Source organism: Notamacropus eugenii, chromosome 6 (genome assembly GCF_028372415.1).
Source record: "Notamacropus eugenii isolate mMacEug1 chromosome 6, mMacEug1.pri_v2, whole genome shotgun sequence".
In the NCBI taxonomy this organism is placed as follows: domain Eukaryota; kingdom Metazoa; phylum Chordata; class Mammalia; order Diprotodontia; family Macropodidae; genus Notamacropus; species Notamacropus eugenii.
Window position 1 is genome coordinate 23,289,412 of NC_092877.1, and position 22,020 is coordinate 23,311,431.

At 38.3% G+C, this 22,020-nt stretch overlaps 1 protein-coding gene across 5 annotated transcripts in view; it reads left to right on the top strand.

The window, feature by feature from the left end:
• KIF18A (kinesin family member 18A) overlaps positions 1-22,020 on the top strand; it is a 109,765-nt gene that overhangs the window by 9,572 nt on the left and 78,173 nt on the right. For all 5 annotated transcript variants that reach the window (XR_011969275.1, XR_011969276.1, XM_072619280.1 and 2 more), the window contains exons 2-8: positions 3,722-3,798; positions 6,179-6,548; positions 8,966-9,123; positions 11,292-11,396; positions 12,114-12,224; positions 16,713-16,910; positions 18,078-18,254. Coding sequence is in view for 3 of the 5 variants with exons in the window: in XM_072619280.1 (XP_072475381.1) it covers positions 6,224-6,548; positions 8,966-9,123; positions 11,292-11,396; positions 12,114-12,224; positions 16,713-16,910; positions 18,078-18,254 (1,074 nt within the window). In the remaining 2 variants the exon portion in view is untranslated. The remainder of the gene's footprint in view (positions 1-3,721; positions 3,799-6,178; positions 6,549-8,965; positions 9,124-11,291; positions 11,397-12,113; positions 12,225-16,712; positions 16,911-18,077; positions 18,255-22,020) is intronic.

Below are 22,020 nucleotides of genomic sequence, written 5' to 3' on the forward strand. Positions count from 1 at the left end.
TCTTCCTCCCTCCCCCACCCCCACAGTCAGTCAGTCTTGTCCTGACAAATTGAGATTTCTTAAAGCACAGGTGTGACCATACCACCTGCTCAAGAATTTTCAGCGGCTCCCTAGTGTTACAGAATCCTTTTGTTTGGCATTAAAGCCCTTTCCCCCACCCTTTCTAAACATATTTCCTGTTTCCTAACTTCCTCCATCCACACATACACACACAAAAACTGATGAGCTTGCTATTTCCCATACGCAGTATTCCATCTCCTGTCTTCATCCTTTTTTTTGCACAGGTTCTCTCTGCCCCAAGAATGTCTCCCTCTTTACCTTCACCTTTTGGAGTTCCGAGAGTCTTCCAATTACTCCTTCCTACCTTTCCCTATGTCTTTTCTCTCCTCTACCTCCTTAATTATCTCCCTCCACCAGGACAGGGTGGGGGAGTTCCTTTGCATTTACCGTATGTTGTGTCTTTTGAGTCTAAAATCCTTCAGGGTAAGGACTTACTATGTTGTACTATGTCTCTGGTGACTAGGACAGTATCTTATAGCATATGCTTAGTAAATTTTTAATGAATGAATAAATAAAAAGTTGCAGGATCTAGTAATAACAGGAGGACTAAAGCCCAAATAAACTGAAGCTAGGAGGAATGCTAAGGAAAGGGGAAAAATTAAACTATATGGTGTATTGCAGAAGTGGGGCAAAAAAAGTATAGGACTGGTGCTCAAGGTAGTTAGTAGGGTGTTAATAGATAATAGTGAGAAGTTTGAATTACTTAATTTCTATTTTGATTTTGTTTTCTTTGTAAAAGAAAATTATCTTTTGGGTACATACTAGACCTTAATAAATGCTTGTTGACTTGACTTGATTAGAAAAGTACTCAACAAAAAATGGCTAATAGAACATTGAAATCCAAAAGTAAATAGAGAGATAGTGAGACAGCATCTGATGGCCTTTCATCAGTTCTGAGTCGCCAAGCCAAGAAGAACTGCCTTCTGGATATTCTTGGGTCACTCTCAGTGACTGAAAGAATATCCAAAGTGGGAGAGGTGCTATAGGACTGAACATGGCAAAGGTTAACAAGATCATTTTAAGAAAAAGAAAAGACAGGATTGAATTCTGTTGGCTGATCGTCATGTGATTTTTTTGGCAAAAATATAGTAAAATTAAAGGTATAATTTGTAAACATTTAAAAAAGGAAACTGATCATATTGTTGTTTGGCATTATTGTTTGTCCTTCATTCTTGGAAAGGACCAATGACATCAGGAAGGGTGATGTCTTAATTGATTTAAGCGAGGCGGGACTGTGTGGTTTTGTCATGAATACAGCAAACCTTGTACGTGTTCAGGCTATGACTGACATGTTCTAAGACATTTACTATGTTGGTCAGTTTTTCTCTGTTTACAGTGGAGGATTCTGTGATTGTGATGGAAGTCGGGTCATGTGAACTTTCTTTTTTGGACAAGATTGCTGCACCAGTTGGTGAGAAAAATAATCTAGATATCCGTTACCTAAATTTCAACCAAGTGTTTGACATATTTTCTCCTACTGTTCTTGTGGACAGGATAGAGGACTGTCAGCTGTCAGCTGTTATGACAACATAATTAGGTGAATGTGTAGCTGGTTCAATGACTGGACTCCAAGAGCAGTCAGCTCAGAAATGGACGTCTAGTCACGTGTCTGTGTGAAACTCTGGGCTGCTAACGTTTTTCTTAATGGCTTGCTTATCCAGCTTGCAGGTGGCACACAGCTGAGTGAGACAGCCAGCATGTCAGCTGACAAGACACCCAAAGTTTTGAACATCTCAGGACTCAGGCACACTGTTGAGAGGAGATTTTAATAGGGATAAATGCAGGTGGAGGCTGAAAGAGTGTGTTTTGGAGGGGATTATTGTACTAGGTAGACTTGATGGCCTCTGAATACCCTTCCATCTCTGATAAAGATGGACAGGTAGTTGTACTGGAGGCAGAACTGGACTTGATGTAAGGAAGACCTACCTCAGAAACTTGCTAACTCTGTCCCTGTGCAAATCACTTAACCTGAATGTGTCTCAGTTACCTCATCTCTAAAATGAAAGGATTGGACTCAGTGGCCTCTAAGGTATCCTTCCCACTCTGAATTCATATTAATATTGTGAACAAACATTTCTGAATTTCTTACCAGTAGTAAGGTAGTTTGCTAAGCAGTAAGGAATACATATGTAACTAGCACAATAGCTAGGTAGCATAGTCAGGAGGCAAGAAGACCTGAGTTCAAATCCATATTTAGACACATACTGGCTGTATAACCCTGGGCAAGTTACTAAACCTCTGCCTGCCTCAGTTTTTTCATGGCACCTAACTCCCGGGGTCATTGGGAAGGTCAAGTGAGATAACATTGTAAAGTCCTTAGCATGTAGGAGGTGCTGTAGGAATACCCCCCCAAAGCTACCCTTTATCTAAGAAAGTGTAAAGATTACTCTTCGAACAAAAGATCAGTAATTTACAAGGTTGGGATGATAATTTCAGAACCTGTTGGGACTCTTCATGTAAGCAAAATTTTGTGAATCAACCTGTGTTCTTGACAGATCAGAAACAGTACTAGGATATTTGTTCATGTTTTTGTTGCAATTTCATGATGTGTTGTGGCAACATCATCTCAAAGAATTCAGAATCAGCCCACCTCTAATCCAAGTATAGGCATTTATTGAGAAGTGATGCCACTCAGAAACCGGCTAGGTTCCAAGAGGAACCTGCAACTTAGTAAGACAACGCAGGCAAATTTATAACAACTTTATGATGATGATTACAAAACAAAAATTGTGAATATTAAATAGGCAGGAGGTATTTGTTAAGGGATTAAGTAATGGGGAGGGGTCCCTTCTATGGTTTAGTGGTCAAACATCCTGGTTGTGCTGCCTTCCAATTGGCTAGCTGCTGTGGTCCTGTCTGGTCAAGATGGATAGTTAGGTATTGTGCTCGATGGATTGTGTTCCTCCTTCATTGCCGAAGAAGACCATGCCATCAGAGAAGTGATGACGTGACTTGCCCTTGACTTTGCTATGAGTGAGGGAGGGCTGTGCAAGGTCACCAGCCTCACTTCTCCTCCATGAGATAATAGTTGAATATAAGAATACACTTGTTCAAATATATGAATTGGATTTGAGGGCAGTGGCTAGTGTCCCCACGATCTGGGGACCTATAGTGTGGTTTAAAGCCAGTTTACATGGTTAAATAAGGACATGCTGACTGCTCAGTGGGGCCCATAAGGGAGGATATTGGGACTGGGGACAGCTTTATTAGGATTTCATCATTTTCTCATTAGACTTGATTCAGGATCAATTTATGTGTTGTAAAGCCTTGTCTAAACCAACCCAGGAATCCTTTCTTGTTTCACATATTCTAGCTTCCCAGTCTTAGATTATGGAAATATTATATCATCCCAATAGGTCCCTTTCTCAAAAACCTTTGATTGCATTTGCTTCCAAGATAAAGTCCAAAATCTGGACCAGCTTTATATATCCACACCTCTCTTCTTATACTTATCAGCATTATCCCTGCCCCTAGTCTATTTGTACCATTTATGTTTGAGTTTAATCCTGAATGTCTTTGTATTATTTCTGTTTAACTGTTTCATTTGTATATTCTTTGACTCCCTGTTCAAATTAACATTAATTTGGAGGGCAGAAATAGTGTTATTAATGCTTCTTTGCTATGCTTCCTCTCCTGCTGCACCATCCCCCTCTCTCTCCAGCACCGAACACCGTGATGGACGTGCAGTAGAGTTGGATGAATTCAAATTGGAAAAGAGGACATTAAGCAGTGTACTTGGTAAGTGGGAAGCTTTCCTTCTGATATTTATTTATAAAGTCATCTTCATCTCCCAGGTGAGAATGGAAACTCAGATCCCTACGTGGAAGGGGAAGGACAGAAAAGTGTTAAAAAACAAAGGAAGGAAATGTGCCTCTATTCTGGGGAAAGGGAGGGCACTTCCACAAGCTGAAGAAACCCAGACTCCCTGGGAATCTGGTTCTTGAAATGACAGTAACAATTCTTTCCCCTCCTCCCTTGCAGTGAGGGTACTGCGATTTCATGCAGGCATTTATATTTCAAAACTAAAAGCTAGAGGATGCTGATACCTGCTGAGATATAGTCAAATCTAGGAACTCTTTTTGAGGAACTTCCTCATTTTGTCGTTGGGGATCCAGCCAGCCCAGGTCCCACACCCACAAACAGACCAGTGGATCCTACCCTACCTAGAGCAGAGTTCTCTTTCCCAAGGATACAGACAGGATAAACCCTTCTTTCTCAGGCCTGAAGTTTGTAGGCACCAAGCCATAAAAATTTGCCTGCATGTGAACAGGCTTGTCTTATTCTCACTATGCTAAGTTCCTCTTGTTGACTGTGGTTGTATAATCCATGTGACTTTCACCAGCTCCCCTTGGCTTTTTTTTTAACTTGTAGTTTCTGGTTCCTAGAGACTTAAAGCCTTTGAGTGTGACCTTTTTATGAAGGGCACAATAATCTTTTATGGGGTGGAACTCTGAAAAACCTTAACTTATTTGATTTATTATTATGTAAGGCAATAATAGTCACTCTGAGTGAGAGACACAAGGTTTCTCCTTGTGAGTAAAAAAACATGTTTTACTGCAAGGTCATTAAACATCCTACATAGTCTATTCAGAGGCCTTTTTTTATTTACTTTCTAATTCTCAGCCATTTTCTAGATCATTTGATTTGACAAATATTCATTGAACACTTACTTTGTGAATGTGATGTGTTAGGCATTGGGGGAGATGCAGAGATCTGTAAAATGGTACCTGTCCCCACACATCTACAAATAAATAAAATTCTTCTAAGTAAGAGAGGTATACGGAGGCTCTTGGCTCCAAAGAGAGGCCTGACTTCAGTCCGAGGTAAAGCGAAGTTTTATTTCACTGTGGCCTCCCTTGCCTTTACTGTGCTTCTAGTCCAGCCTCCTCATCTTCCAGAGGAGGAGACTGAGGCCCACAAAAGTTAATTGTTCTAGGCCATCCCGTTTGTAGGCGGCAGAGCTGGAGATCAGTCTAAGGAACTTTCGTGCCAAGTTCAGGGCTCTGATACCGATACACCTGAAGGCCTTGTTGATCACTGAACAGTAATGTATTTATGCAATAGTTAAAATAAATTTGTGTGTCACAACTCCATAGGAAATGGAGAGTTACATACCATGATGGTTCTGAATCGATAACTTTAGGGTTTTGTCCAGGTTAGTCCTGAGTCTTTGGAACTATTTGTATCTGAAAGCCAGGTAGGGACAGTTTGGCCATATCCCTTCTCTGATGCTTTAAAAGTCACCTACTGAGTTCCTTTTTTCCTATAAAATGTCAAGAAATCAAAATACCTCCTTTCCTCTCTTCACATCAGATCTGACTGAAAGTTCCTATCCATACCTTCATTTCAAATTCAAGTGTTGCTATCATCTTCGAGAAAAGAAATAATGAGGACTTTTAGTCCTGACTAGACTCTGAACCAGAGCTTCTTAACCTATCTTGTGGCCAGGACCCCTTTGGGGGAGTCATGTGAAGCCTTCAGTGCCCTGTCTCAAAACGTTTGTAAACGTATGAAATACAAAGAAATAGGATTACATATAAAATACAAAGGCATAGGATTATATAAAGGAATCCATTAGTTTGAAATTCAGTTGTCAAAATATTAAAAACAAAGCTCACAGAACCCACGTTAGGAACCCCTGCATAAACTAAGCTAATGAGTGTTCTCCCAGTCATTATCATTATCACATCCTAAATACTACAAGGTAGAAGTAGTATTCTGTAAAATTGCACATATCAATTAAAGTGATGGACTTGCCTTTTTTGAACTTTTTTTTTTTAAATTGTAAAATACAAGCTATTGCTTGAATGTTGACCCTTTAGCTTATCTGAGAAAGTCCGGTTATTTTGTATAGTAAGTGGTGTTGGAAAACAGAAGACTTAAATGGTTTTGTTTGATTATCCCACAGTGAAATTAACAGCCAGAGACATGACTATTATGGAATTCTGCTTGAAAATGATTCTGTGTATTCCCATGGTTTATTGCACAGTGTAATGTACATGTCTTATTTGATAGTCTACATAAAGTGCGTACTTAAATGTTTGAATCAGCATGTAAAAAAAATAAAATATCTTGTTACTTATCAGAATCTCCTTGTGGTGTTATTGTTGAATTTCAGAGAAATCAGGCATTCAGTTAAGGAAAGAAGCAAGAGAAAATAAACATGTCAGTTCCCCAAGAAGATGTGTGTAATCACATGAAAGTGGTCGTTCGTGTGCGTCCTGAAAATCAGAAAGAAAAAGCTGTTGGATTTTATAAAGTGGTCCATGTTGTGGATGAGCACTTACTGATCTTTGACCCAAAAGAGGAGGAAGACGCTCTCTTTCATGGGAAGAAAACGATGATTCGAGATATTACAAAAAGGAAAAGAAAGGACCTGAAGTTTGTCTTTGATATTGTTTTTGATGAGAATTCCACACAGTCTCAAGTTTTTGAACACACCACCAAATCTGTGCTTGATGGTTTTTTAAATGGGTATAATTGCACAGGTAATCTAACAATTTTGACTTCAATTTTTTCTATCAATCTCAAATCTCAATCTCAATCAAAATCAAGTTTGGAGTTACCTATTAGACTTTCTCCCAAATATAATCAATAGAAAAATGCATATATGGTCAAACTGAAGCGGAAGTAGCACAGTTGGTTTTATCTTTGGATTTTAGACTATTTTTCTAAAATGACAGTAGCTTGCTGAAATGGTGGTAGTCTATGTTATTTGCAGTTTAACATCTGAATGTGAAACTTATTTACATTGTCATAGCTTATACTTAGTAATAGTTTTCTCTGATTTTCATTTCCTAGCTCTGTCTTTATTTATAAAGATGCCTTTAGACAAGATATTAGTCCACAATTGATGCTTTCAGAGAAGCCACCTGGGTTGGTACTGTGCTGGAGCTAACCATTCCAGTCTCACACAGGACACTCAATCTCCCAAGTCTGCATTTGCTACTTTGCTTTCCCCCATAAGTGGTCTCAGACCTCTTTCAAGACTCAGCTCAAATGCCACCCTCCATGGGAGGGCTTCCCACCTCACCCCTTAATTGCTAGTTTGTTCCCTCTAAGATTACCTTCTCCTCACACTCTGTATACCCGGTACGTAGTTTTTTGTCTGTCTTTTCCCCATTAGAATGTGACCTTGAGAGCAGGGACCATGTTTTTACAATTCTGTATGAATGACACTTGGCTTACAGTAAAAACCTAATAATTGTTTACCTAAGTAAAGGCCTTGTGGTTGTCTGGATATGGGAAAATTCCATTATGTCTACCCTTTGTAGAGAAAAACTAGGTGCCATGTAGTATTTTAGATGTCTCTCTTTTTTCATTATTTATGGTGTCTCCCCTACAGCTTCTTCATGGCACACCTAACCTCAGTTAGTTTTGTTTTGTTGTAAGAACTGTATTCTTACAGTAATAACAGGGTCTCCATCCTATCTGAGAGTTTTGTTTCAGGAGTGTCTTACTATCTTCCCAAGGTTCAATATGGTGGTTTGGGACCATCAGTTATGCAAAAGCATTTAAGTAAGATATAAAGACAGTATGAATGTGAAGAAAAAAAGAAGTGAATAGACCCATTCTTTATTGCCCATACAGTGGTGAATGTAACCACATATATCTTGAGGTGGTAGACAGAGAACAATCCTGGACCAGATAAGCACACTTATTGTATTCCCATTTCTTCTTTGGTGGGTTTCAGCGTTCAATACTGATACCTGCTGGCGTCTTGGGAAGGCTGGAGGCTGCTCCTGCCTCTGGGCTGTATCCTGTCCTAACCATATTTCACCAGAGACTCCTGAGTTTAAGGATGCCATGGCAAGACCACTGCATGTACTCCTTCTTCCATCTTTCCATCTCCAATTCATAGACTCTGAATGCTGAGCCCAATGACCTTATGATATTATGCTTGTCTAACCACTTGTATTTTCCCCATCATGCCCCCTGTCTTCTTAGTTTCATGTTTTTGCCACCTCTTACATCTCCACATCTGGATGCAAGGTCCCTTAGAAATCTAACATTCTGAACCTGTCTCCAGTGAATATCAGCAACCCCACCTTGTCATTTTGGGGGCAAAGTTTGCAGTGGAGAAGTTGCGTTAAGGATATCTTGTTTCTATTAACAATATATTTCATTGTTCTTAGTCTTTAATCATTCAGAAATTCCGCACTCCTTACTTTAGAGAAGATATACTTTTCTTCTTTCAACGATTAGGTACTGCTTCTAGAAATTCTCTTAATTCCTATTTCCCCAGAGGACAGATCTGGATCAGAGATAATTATAATAGTAAATACTTTGAAACATAGCATCTTCTTCAGCATTTTCTTGCACCTTTACTGAAATTTGTTCTTAGAGCTCACTTTTAAATTTGCTTTCATTACTTAAAGAGAAAAATCAAACCTCATTGTCCTTCCTGTATTAGAGAAGATGCTAGGCTTGGAGACAGAAGGCCTGAGACCATCCACTTTCTCCTGGCCTCACTTTCATCTCTGAAATGAGTATTGGACCAAATGGTTTCTGAGTTCTAGTTCTAAATATCTCAATTTTAGATAATTTTTTCAACTGGAAAAGCTTTTCCTAGTCTGCTTTACATGCCTTAAATTCACTTCTTAAACTGTGGGTTACAAACCCATATGGTGTTAGGAGTGGAAAAAGTTAAGTAACCCTGTTTTAAAGAATGGATAGGTTTTTTTATATATATAAGTACTTTCCACCTGAATTTATTCAAAACTGAATTTTTTTCCTCCTCTATACATGTTTTCACAATACATTTAATTTTATATTGATACCCTCTCTTCCTTTCCTTTAACTTCCCCCCCCAAAAAAATAAAAGATTTTAAATTGTTGTTCCTTGACATTGTACTTTGTCATAACAATTATTTTTTATTCCAAAAACCTTTTTCTGAAAATTTAGTGCTTGCGTATGGTGCAACTGGAGCTGGGAAGACACATACAATGTTAGGATCACCTGATGAGCCTGGAGTGATGTATCTGACAATGTTAGACCTTTATAAATCCATGGATCAGATTAAAGATGAGAAATTATGTAGTATTACAGTTTCTTACTTAGAGGTGAGTAGGAAATCATTACTTTTTAGAATAATTCAGTATACTTGTGAATTGTCTAAAAAATGCTCTATGGAGGTCATCTTTTTTTTAGAGTAGAATTTTGCTAAAATGAGCCTAGTAAAGTTTCTTGGCTCATTTTTTTGTAACATTTGCACTACTCTGCTAATTCTTCAGGCACTTCATCCACACTCCTCTCTATCAAGCTTTCCTTTTCAATGCCTTTTTAATTTGATTGCTGATTGATTTGATGTTGATTGCTTCACCGTCTATGAATACAGCATAGTTAGTATGCAAATATTTCCCTGTTTTGTAGAGAGAAAGATGTCTCTAGAATGTACACTTTTAGGAACAGAGATCATAGATATCCTGTATATTTTGCTCACATTCTCATTTCCAGTCTGTAGATGCTAGAAATTAAAACAATGTCCAAACATTCCAAAAGAAGATAGCTAAAGGAAGTGATCTTACTGAGAAGGAAAAGAGAAAACCTGAGGGTTAAGAGGGAAGTGAAAAAGTGTTCTACTTCTCCTTAAGTATTTTCAGAGAGGGATCCAGCTTTTTGCTTGATCCAAGGAGGCAGAACCGTGAGCAGAAGATGACTGAAGTTGCAAAGATGTCGATTTAGGGTTGACTGAATAAAAATCTTCATAAAAATTACAGCTGTCTAAAAGTGGGATGATGTGTCTCAGGAGGTGGTGGTTCTCTGTGCTAAAAGACCTTTAGGCTTGGGGGGGAGGGCATAACTTTACAGGGGTGTCACGGAGGCAGTGTTAGTCACATTCAAGTCAGAACAGTTGTTACCTGAGATTTCTTCTCAACCTGGAATTTCTGGGAGGAGGGGGAAGGGATCACACACATAGCTGCCTTTCCTCTGCTGTCTTTTGGATACTTTGCGTGGGGCTTTTTCTCCTTAATGAGTTTTTCAATTTAGGTTTCTGTGTTTCTGGTGGGTTGGTTGGGATATTTGAGGTGAGAAGGTATGAAATGTCAGAGCAAAAGATTTGTGAAGAGCTCAGCTCTTTCCATATTGTATCAGGGACTTAGTGAAATAGTTGCTGTTTGAGTTATTGATTATGAGAACCTATGAATCGATGGTGATATGAGCCATTTTCAAGAGTGCAGAAATCAGTTTTTTTAATCAGGTGAGCACTATAATGATAGCAGTTTTTCATCTGTAAATTTTCCATTTTTTAATCACAGTTTGGGGAATTAGTAAAATTATACAATGAATAGTTGCTTGAAATGAAGGTAATCCGTTCAGTAGAACTGTTATTGCAAAGAATGCTCCATTTGGAGTTTGTCATCATGGGTATAAAGGTGAGTTCTTCCACTTGGTCCTAGGGTAATCTTGGAAAAGTTACTTCTCTCTGGGACTGACTACATGTTTTCAAATAAAGGACTATACTAACTGATCACTGAGATTCCACCTCTGAATCTTATGATGTTAGCTTATTAATAAGTTTTCCAAAATTAGTTTTAAAAACAAACAAACAAAAAAAGCCTTGAAACTCCAAAATACAGAAATGCAGTGTAAAGTGGACAGGAATCCAGACTTGCATGTTAGGACCAGCTCTTATCTTAACTAGCTGTGTCTCCTTGAGCAAGCAATCTCACATAGCTTATTTGTAAAATGAGAGTTGGTTATCCTGAGCCTCCTTGAAGTCTCTTCCAAACCACAAATTCTATAATTATCTAACTAGTCTAAGATTGTTTCCAAATTTGAAAATTGAAGATTGTGTGTTTTATCTTGAAATTGATGTTAATGCCAAATTTAAGAAAGAAAATAATCAGTTCTGCGTGATAGGTTATAGATTGACTCCTGACTTTTATACCCTCAAATTCGTGATTTGACTGCACTCTACACCACTTATGTCTCCAAATGACCTCCTTTGCATGGCACAGCAAACAGTAGTAAATACACATTTATTCAGTGCCTGTGGACATGGCAGGCACTGTGCTAAGCACTGGGGATACAAATGGAAAAAGAAAAACAACCCCGCTCAAATGTGCCATGGCTCTAAATCTTCCTCCCCTCCCCCCCCCTTATTTCTGGAAGCAATAGTGACAGTCATATGTCACTGAACAAAAATATGTTAAAGGAGTATTGATGTTTCTGAGTTGACAATGTGTTTTAATCAGCACTAAGCAACTGTTTTTGTTTTTATTTCAAGGTATACAATGAACAGATTCGTGATCTCCTAACAAATTCAGGGCCGCTGGCTGTCCGTGAAGATGCCCAAAGAGGGGTAGTAGTGCAGGGATTAACATTTCATGAGGTATGTAGAGTAGACTGGTTTTGTTTTAATTAGAATGATAGTGGCTGTAATTTTTCAAGCATTGTCCACCAGTTCCTTTTTGTTTTCCATTTATTTTCTCAAGGAAAAAGGAAAATAATTTCAAAAACCTGAAACTATTTCAAAATATGAAATATGAAATTTATGATTAGTGAAGTACGCTTTTTGTTATTTTATGTTGCCACAAATAAAATTTAGTTTGAAATATTCTTACAATAATATATCCTATTCTTTTTCCAAAATGAGATTTACAAATTCTTTGAAAAGAGAGCAGGTTCTAATCTGTAAACAAGTTGTTTTGTGATCTTGGACAAGTTACCTAACCTCTCAAGCTCAATTTTCTCCTGTAAGAAATGAGTGTAATGGATAAAATTAGCCCCAACATCCCTCTCAATTTTAAGATTATAGTAATACACTAGAGACCACAGGGTTTTCTCCTCTGTGATCCCCCATCCCTCCACACAGACCCTAAGGCACATTTACAGAAAGCAACTTCGTTTAAGTTTGATGATTTCGCCTTAGCATCATAGATTTATAGATGGAAGAAACATTAGAAAACATGGTGCTTCTGATTCATTTTACAAATAAGGAAATTGAAACAAAGAGAGGATAAGTCTCTCTCCCAAGGTCACATCATTTATTTTGAGATTCAGTAATAGAAAGTTAATTTATGAATGCTTCTTTTCCAAAACCCTCCAGCCTAAAACCTCTGAGGAAATTTTACAGTTGTTGGATGATGGAAACAGGAACAGGACTCAACATCCCACGGATGTGAATGCCACCTCCTCTCGTTCTCATGCTGTCTTCCAGGTAAAGTGAGGCCCCAGACATCTCAGTCCTGATGTCCCAGGCATCTTGGTGTTTAAAATGCTACTCTGAAATTCTTTAAAACATAAGGAGCTAAATTTCCAAGTTAATGGATTGGTAGAATATATTTTTTATATGCAAAGGGGATTCCTTCATCTAAATCCTTTTCCATTTTCAGTTTAATATGTTCCATAACATTCAGTAGATGTACCATAAACCATACTTAGCATGGATATGGCATGACATAGAAGTTCTGATTTGTGCCTTTGTCAGACTTCAGTCTCAGTCTTTGTTTTCCTTTGAGATCTTTAATTGGTAAAAGATTTTTGTGCTCTCTAATAAATTTGCTGTCCATTTGAAGGAAATCCGCTCTACAATTACAGTGATTATTCACTTTACTTGATTCCTTTAAGTGACAAGATTCTTTAGTGCTATTAAAATATAATTTAGTAGACATCACTTTTCAGAAATAAAACCTCAGTAAGAACTGGTACTTGTAATTATGTCTGTTGTTGCATTTGTAAAAACATCTTTATATCTAATGAAATTGTAATAAATACTTGATTTTTGTGTCATATGTGAAAAGAAAGATACTTATTAGTAATTAACTCCCCACCTATGGTGATTAAAACATTTAAAAAATTTAGCTTACAGAATTTGAAGTAGACATTTCATCATTTCCACTTTTATTCCTTCCTATTTGGCTCAACAAAGAAGAAAAAATATATACTCATAATCCTAAGACTCTCATTGACTATGTATGACCTCCAGATACTTCTCATGAAAACGCAACATAAAGTTTAATAATTAGAGAATATTTTGTCCTTCTTGGTGTGCCTTTGTGTGTATTGTATTAGCTTTTCATTTTGCTACCAGCTTTCTTTGCATTGTGAGCACACGTTCAAAGGATGGTGCTAAACACTGAGAATACACATAGATAAGCAGATCAGGCATGGGCACTATGCAACCTCTAGGTCCTCAAGGATGGCCCTTTAGCTGAATCCAAACTTCTGTGAAGGTTCCCCACCCCTGAGCCAGAAAGTTCCAGCTCTTAGGGCCTTTTAATTTCAGGCACTACTCCCTCACATGCAGCCCTGCCAGGAGTGGTGTGGGCTGCTTTTTTGTTCTTCACACAATTGCTGGAGGATCTCTTTTCAGGTATGGCATAGAAGCGATTGTTTGTCAGTCACTGGCTGAATAATTTTCTCTTAGATTCTCTGGTTGTGAACTCTGAAATTTCCCTCTGCATTGATCATCTCCTCTCTTTTCATATGCCTTGGAGTCTTGGATTTTCAAAGTTCATAGGGAGCTTAATTGCCATCCCGTCTGATCTATACCTTCTTCAGCATCCCTAACAAATGGCCATGCAGTGTTTTCACGCAGCCCTCCGAGGAGAGATGACCCACTGCCTCCTGAGGCACCTCATTTCACTGTTGAATAGCTCTGAGGGTTAGGAAATTTGACCTGATGCTACAATGAAATGTGCGTCTCTGCAACTTTCTCTAAGGATTGTTCTCAGTTCTGTCCTTTAAGACCAGTCAGAACACACCCAAGCTTTAAATCACAGCCCTTCATGTTCTTAAATACAACTGTCATTCCACTGATCTTCTCCCTAGCTAAACAATTTCAGTTCCTTCAGAGAGCCTTATGTATCATGAACTCATTGTTTTTTACCCTTCTAATTTCCCTCCAAACATTCCAGTTTTTCATTATTTTTTAAAATTCAGTAGCTGAGATTGGACATATGATAATAATAATGATGATAATATAATCTGCCTATTCCCATAACTTACCAATAGTAATGCCTTTTTCCTAGCCCCGTGGTATGTCTTAGCACAAACCAAGATCACATTAGCTCTTCAGTTACCTGGTTCTGCACAAAATGTCTCTCCACTGGAATGTCTGCACCTTATAGAAAGGGGCTGGTTTGTACCTTTGTTTGCATTTCCAGTGCTTAGCACTAGACATAGTGAGTATTTAAGAAATGTTCATTGACTGACTGCCATATCGTAACTTTGACTCATCTAGAGCTTTCAGATCATCAACACTAACTGCATCTTAGCTATTCAGCTTGATTATTTAACTTAAGTATAACACTTTACATTTATAACTCTTAAATTCTATTTTCTTCGGTTCTGCGTAGTGTCAGAGCCTGATATTTTAAAAAATGCAGTGTCATCCAGTGTTTTATCTAGCTATTCACACTTAGTCTTGTGTCATCCGCAAAGTGATTAAACATCTCATCTATATCTTTTTCTAAATCATTGATAAAAATGTTAATGGGCACGAGACCAAACACAGTTCCATAGGGATCAAGAAGACATTGAACCCATCAGTGGCTACTCTTTGGATCTAGTTATTCAGTCAATTCCTGAGCAGTCTCATATTATCATCTGGCTGATACTCCTCCATCTTTTCATCCAAAGAAGCTTGGCCAAGTGCTGTGTGAGACTCTAGGTAAAACATCTCTTACAGTCCCCTAATTAAGCAGCTTCCTTAAAAGGAAGGAGCTTAGTGTGGCATGAACTCTTGGTGATAAAACCAAACCAGCTTCTTTTCCTTGCCCTTCCATGTTCTGAATGTTCACTAATCAGCCCCTTAATAAAAACCGTGAAGAATTTTGCCAGGAATCAAAGCCTAATGAACTGAATTCTTGTGTGCAGACTCTGTGTGCATCCCTTTTTTTGGAAATAGGGCCATTGACCTCTCTTGTGTTCCATGATCTTTCAGATATTACTGACAATAATCATATTCACTGATTTTCAGTACTCTAAATGTGCTTAATCTGATCCTGAATTTGAATTCAGTGAATTTGAACTCAGCAGAGGATACCTAGTTCCCTTACTCACTCCTTACTACTAAATAATTGATTGATTTTAGCTGTCAGCTTCCCTTTAGCTTTTTCTCTTTCATCCTTTCCAGTCCAGAAATTATTGTTCTTATCTGAGAAAAAGAAGCAAAATATAAGCATTAAGCAGCTTTGTCTTTTTTTTCTGTCACTATCAGGTATTATCACTCCATCCTCCCTGAGCAGTACTAGCCCTTCCTTGAACCTTTTATTTTCCCCAATAAAGCTTTAATCCTTTTTCTTATCTTTCAATTCCCTAACTAACCTAGCTCTTTCTGAGCTTTTATGTGAATGACATGATTAATGTAGACCATACAATTAATCCTATATTACCCATCTTTGATTCCATCTTCTCTACATACCTTTTTAAAACTCTTAAATTTGTTGTTGTTTTCTGTGAACTATAGTAGCCTTGTTAACAATTCCCCTTTCCTTCATTCTTGGAATTATTTTCCTTTTTGTCTTCAAAATTTCATCCTTTTCACCTCTCATGGGACCTCTGTTTTAATCCATGAGATTCTGCCTACCCCTTCCTCTGAATACTTTGAAGTCTTATGTCTAAAAATCTGTGATGTGTATCAAATTCTTAGTCCTACCATGATCTTCAAACTCCAAACCCTTAGTGTTTTCTCAATCTATTATCCATAATCTGGCCTCACTTTTTTTTTCCTCATATAATCTTAACCATAGTTAACCCATGCCCAGGATGATGGACCTTCCTTCTCCATTCTGTTTCCCCCTTGTCTTTCTATCATTGCCAAGTCTTATAAATTGGTCATAACCTCTTATATCCATGCCCTTTTGTCCTCTCAAATGACAACCCTCACCTCTTGTCCAGCTCTTTTTCTAGCCTTTTTACTGTCCACCCCACATTCTACACAGCAGTAAATACCACTTTTCTAAGGCTCAGTTTGTGACACAGATGTTAGTTACTCTAGCGAAGTGCCGCATACTTAGTGGGTACTTAATAAATGTTCCTTTAATTCTAGTCCAACAAGAACCAGCAACATGAATAGCAGTTATTTTCCCCTTATTTGAAGTCTATGGTCATTTTATATATGGTACATGTACATAAAGTTATCATACTGTTACTAGTGAGGATTTTTTTCTGTTTTAATTCATTTTTATAATATTGGGGAAAAAAGCATTGAATTTTAGTTTACTTAAAGCTGATAAATACTGTTTTAGTTGAGCCACACCCCCCTCCCATGCACTCTTTGATCCAGTGATACTGCCTTCCTTGCCATTCCTAACTCCAGATACTTTCACTGACTGTCCCCCTTGCCTAGAATGTGTTCCCTCCTCATTTCTGCCTCCTGGCTTCCTTTAAGACTTCAGTCCCACTTTCTACAAGACACCTTTCCGATTCCCTCTTAACTTCTAGTACCTTCCATCTGTTAATTATTTCCATTTTGTCCTGTATTTAGCTTGTTTCTATATAGTTGCATATATGTTATTTCTTTCATTAGATTGTAAGCTCCTCAAGGGTAGAGATTGTCTTTTGCTTTTCTTTATACCCTTAGCACTTTGCAGAGTACCTGTTACAAAGCAGGTACTTAATGTTAATTGATTGGTGTGTGACTTTTTATGTATTATATTTCACTTTTAATTCTTTGTGATTTTTTTCCTCTATTTCACAAAAGATTTACTTACGACAACAAGACAAGACAGCAAGTATAAATCAAAATGTCCGCATTGCCAAAATGTGTCTTATTGACCTGGCGGGATCTGAACGTGCCAGTGCCACAAACGCCAGAGGAAGCCGTTTTAGGGAAGGCGCAAATATTAATCAGTCACTTTTAGCCCTTGGAAATGTCATCAATGCCTTAGCAGATGGGAAGGTTGGTACTGTGGACATATGTCTTATACAAAAATTTTATAATTTCGTGTGAAAACCATGACCCATTAACTGCAAGGTACACTCCTTTATTCCCAACAAACTTTCAAGATGATAAATGGGTTTTTTACACGTAGTTCTTTTCCCTCAGAGTATAATCTAGCATTACACATGTTTTCAATTTTTTGTTCTCTTGCAATAGGTATTGATTTAACTATAAGTAATAAATATCAGTATATATGCCTCATGTAAAATATTCTTCATCCGGGGAGAAATCTAGCTAAAATGTAAACAACACGTAGCTTCCCAAAAAAGGCCAGAATTGGGTAATTTTGAAGCAGTGAAACCTTGAGGATTAATAGTTAACACTTATCTTTTGTTTTTAAGGTATGTTAGATTTATCACTCACGTAATATTGGCACTTATATGCCTAATGTGTACCTAGCATGCTCCTTACTTGTCTTAAAGTTATTTTAAAGTTTTAATTTATTACCAGATTAGAATTTCTTTATTTAGTGTAAATACTTTGAAATTACAAATATGGTTTCCCAAGAAGGAAAAGCAAATGTGAGGCGTTGTAGATTGAACTCGATGGCTTTAAGTGCCTCCCAACTGACAGATTTTGTGCTTTTCTTCTGTGTTTTAAGTTTGAATTAGAATTTTAATACTTATTTTAATACTTTTCTTCTTTGTAATAACCTTCATGTGACCACAAGTCAACTACTCCTATATTTACACTTGTAGGCCCTCCTCACTTAGAGTAGTTTTATACTCTTTATAGTGTGATATCTATGTGCAGAAACAGGTGAGTGAACTTTCAGAGCTTTTATTAGTTTGTATAATAGACAGGCCTGCAGTGAAAGGGAGCAGATTTAGTTTATTTTCATATTTTATTTGTTTTATCCTTTTTTCCTGAAAGGAAAGCCATAGGAATCCTTGAGAAAGAGAAGGAAAAATGTCTCTAAAGAACTCTGTTGGGCATACATATGCATGAGTTGATGTTTTGTCTCATCCCTCTCTTAATTCTTTTCCCCCTCAACTTTATTGACCACCCTTACTTTGTTCTGGTGTGTTAAGTATAGGCAAGGTTGAGCAGAGCTGAGAGTCTCAAAATGACTTGGCAAGTGGATTACATTTGAATGTGGAAAATGACACATTTTTGTTCTTTCAGAAAAAAAATCAGCATATTCCTTACAGAAATAGCAAGCTCACTCGCTTGTTAAAGGATTCCCTCGGAGGAAACTGTCAAACTATCATGATAGCCGCTGTTAGTCCTTCTTCTGTGTTCTATGAAGACACATACAACACTCTCAAGTATGCCAACCGTGCAAAAGACATTAAGTCTTCTGTAAGTGCATTTACACTGCTACACTTGTGAACGGATTATCAGTGTGCTTGTTGTTCTAGGCAGAATCTTATTTGGGGGAACATCAGTGGGATACTTGGGGAGACTTTCTTCATAAGTCACTGCTGGGTTTTATTTATCCAATAGGATACCTGAAGAAATATTAACTTAGGCTATTTTGAGTAGCATTACTAGCAAATTATTTTTCTCAAACTTTTGGTTATACAAATCTGTGTAGATATTTAAAAAATTTTAAACTAGCCTATTATTACTTGAGTCTTAACCGTCTTTGTCCATCTTCTGAGACTTCATTATTACCGCAGCAGAAGGGAAAGATATCACCCTTAGATGGAAAGCCATGGGGTAGCTTTCTTCTATTTCATGGGCAACCGTTATTCAAATAAAGATCATTAGATTACCTGGAGTCTTCTCTCCTGCTGCCGATGATCTCCTAACAGCCAAGAGTTTGTTACCAGACTTATTTTAAAAGCCTTTCTAGACTGGTTGAACCTGCCAGATCCTGAGAACTCAGGGTTATCTCCTCATCTTTCTTAGCAGTAGAGTGAGCCCTGGCCCTAGAATCACATGATCAGATTCATATGCCACTTCTTTCCCTTACTACCTGTTTTACCTTGGGCAAGTCACTTAAACCTGCTACACCTCAGTTTCCTCATCTTTTAAATGAATGTGTTGGACTAGTTGATCATTAAGGTCTCTCCTGTCTCTAACCCTATGAACTTGGGAACCTGCCAAGATCTGCTGGTGGAGGGACCGCCGTCACCAGTGAACTCACAAGTCTAGAATAGCATGCTTCCAGGTGGATTATAGGGCAACTTGATTCCACAGCTATGAGTACGAGTAGCGTTCTTACTATGTATCTGTCTCCAGAGATATTTGGACGATTTATTAAGATTGTAGGATCAGAATTGAAGAGACCTTTGAAGTCTTCTAGTCTCATCCTCTCGATTTAAACCTAAATCTGAAGTCAGTTGAAGAGAACATGACTTCCTAAAGACACATAAGTATTAAGTCACACAGCCAGTTGTAAACCAAAGTTGTTTCCACATCACTGTTCTTGTCACTGGCTACACGGTGTCTGCAAACACTCAAAAAACTATTTTTCCACAGCTAAAAATTAGCTCTCTCATAATGATGTTAGAACTAAAGAGCAGGAAAACCAAGTAAGTAGAACCCTTGGAGAATAATAAGATAGAAAATGAGCAGAAATGGAGCTGTTACACTGTAGGCCACTCACCGACTTCAATTCTAGCATATACTGTGTATTTTAGAGTGACTCGTGTGCTCACAGGGAAGTGGTGATTTCAAGAGAAAAAGGGAGGGTTTCATCAAAAACAGATCATGAATTGAACCTCCTTTTCTTTTTTGACAGGAACACATAAATTAGTTGATATATATATAGAGACATCATTCACCTTAGTTTGGCAAATGATTTGACAGACTTGTTCATGCTCTTGTGGAAAAACAAGAAAGCTGTGGGTTGGATGATGACTGAAGTGTGAAATGATTCGGTGTCTAGTTCCTCCAAGTAATAACTAAGGTTTTCTTTATCACCTTGGGAAGAGGTCTCTAGGAAGGGTCCCTAGCATCTCTCCTTGACTCTTTCATATTCTTATCAGTAGAACAGTGAATGGGGACATGAGAGGCATTCTCATCAGCAGGGAGCTCAAAACTGAGAGGAAGAACCAATAGTGAGTGACTGATTTCAGAAAGGTCAGGACAGAAAAGACTGTTGAGATCAATCCAGACTGGAAAAAGGAGAAGGGCAGCTAGGTGGCACAATGGGTAGAGTGCCAGGCCAGGTGTCAGGAAGGCCCGACTTCAAATCTGGCCTCAGATGTTTACTACTTCTGTGATCCTGGGCAAGTCACTTAACCCAGTTTGCCTCAGTTTCCTCATCTGTAAAATGAGCTGTGGAAGGAATACAAAATAATGCAGTATCTTTGCCAAGAAAACTCCAAATAGGGTCACAGAGTCAGATGTGACTGAAATAACTGAACAGTGTCAAACCTTACCTGTGAGTTCTTAAAAATTGGCTTTATCAGTGCAAGATGAGGAAGGAATAGTGAACAATGCTTTTCAATGGCCTAGAAGCTCAGTCTGAGTCCACCTTAGCTTACCTGAAGAAGCATGCTGTTCTACAGTGGGCTGTGGGATGTGCTAGAAGGCCATCAGGCCTCATTCAAAGCCTATCCCTCAGCCTTATTGGCTGTACGTTGGCCCTAGGCCACAATCAAAGGGGCCCCACTACTCCTAGACCAGGGTGCTGATAATCCTGGCATTGCTGCCCCATCAGATCATACCTCGGGTCTTATGTTCAACTCTGAAAGAGGGCGTAGGACAGTGAAGGTGCTTAAAGTAAAGGTCTGTGAGAATCGGTTGAAGCAACTGAGGCTGTTTAGCTTAGAGAAAAGAAACTTGTGGGAACAGGATAACTGTTTTCAAATACTTGAAGAGCTCTGAGCTTCCAGTTCTGCACTAATGTATGTTCTGTGTGAAGCGGTAGAAGGGAGTTCATATATAGAGCTCATTGCACAAGCATGGCTGATGTCATGTCCATAGCTGTCACAGAATCATAGAATTAGAATCATTGGCACTAGAGAGGATGATCAAGATTTATTTTGAAGTTTGTTCCAAACTTCTTGGAAAACAGAATATAAGTCACTTGAGAAGTAAAGAAGCAAAATATCAGGTATTTTAACTTGGAAGCATACAAAACCTTTGCAGGAGTGGTTAGAAGCAGACTCATCCGCTAAAGCCCTACTCCAAGAATTAGCAACAGTATTTTTTCCAGCTTTCTTTTTTATTCTCTGAGAAAATAAACTTTAGACCTCTTGGTGCTGAATAGATGTGTCTAGATTGTTAGCCACTATGAGCAAACAAATCCTGGCAGACACAAACAGATAGGAGGGCCCTCAATACAGCCCTGGCAAAAGATGTCATCTGAAGATGAGCCTAAATTCGGAGTTCATCTCCAGAAGATTGACCACCATGTGGGGAATGTTTATTAGTGAGCAAAGAGGGACATTTGCCATCATTATCATAATGACTGAGTTGTGGTTTTCTATTGTGAATAGGACTAAATAAAACCAAGCATTTGTGAGGCCTCTACTGAAAGAATATTGCTGACCTGTAAGGGAGAATTGGCAAAGTAATTGGAAATGAAGACTCTCAGAGAGTTTCATGTTCGCCATGCCATTTCCCACCTCTGTCCATTCTCAAACCTGTACTTACCCAGGTCCAAAGTGGACCTTTTCCTCATCTCAACCTTCAGTATCTTCCTTTAAGGTTTATCTCAGGTACCTCTCAACCGTTTCCTGGATGTCATGTACATCAGTACCACATGAGCCAGCTAAGGGCTCCTCTCCCTCCTCAGATTCTCCTAGATCCCTTGGGCGGAAGTTCTTTTTGCTTTGTTTACACCCTACCCTGAGTTCTCACCACTTTCTCCTTGGTGTAGCATAAGCTTATCCCAAAGGCCTTGCAGAAAAGGAAGCTGTTACGTCTTATTTACATGATCACTTTGCTTACCAAATCATGTTTTGTTGTGGGGAGCAGAGGAGGGAATTAGAGTTCTTGTTTTTAGCTGCTGCAAAGATCAACTTTAGCCTACCCTAGGTCAAAATGATCTCAACTTCTAAAGTAATAAATCACGAATTAATGAAGTTTTCTTGTATGTTTTATTAGTGCTGAATGGACTTGTCCATTCAACACATATTTTAGTTCCTTTCCCCTGCTCCTTTGCTATCTA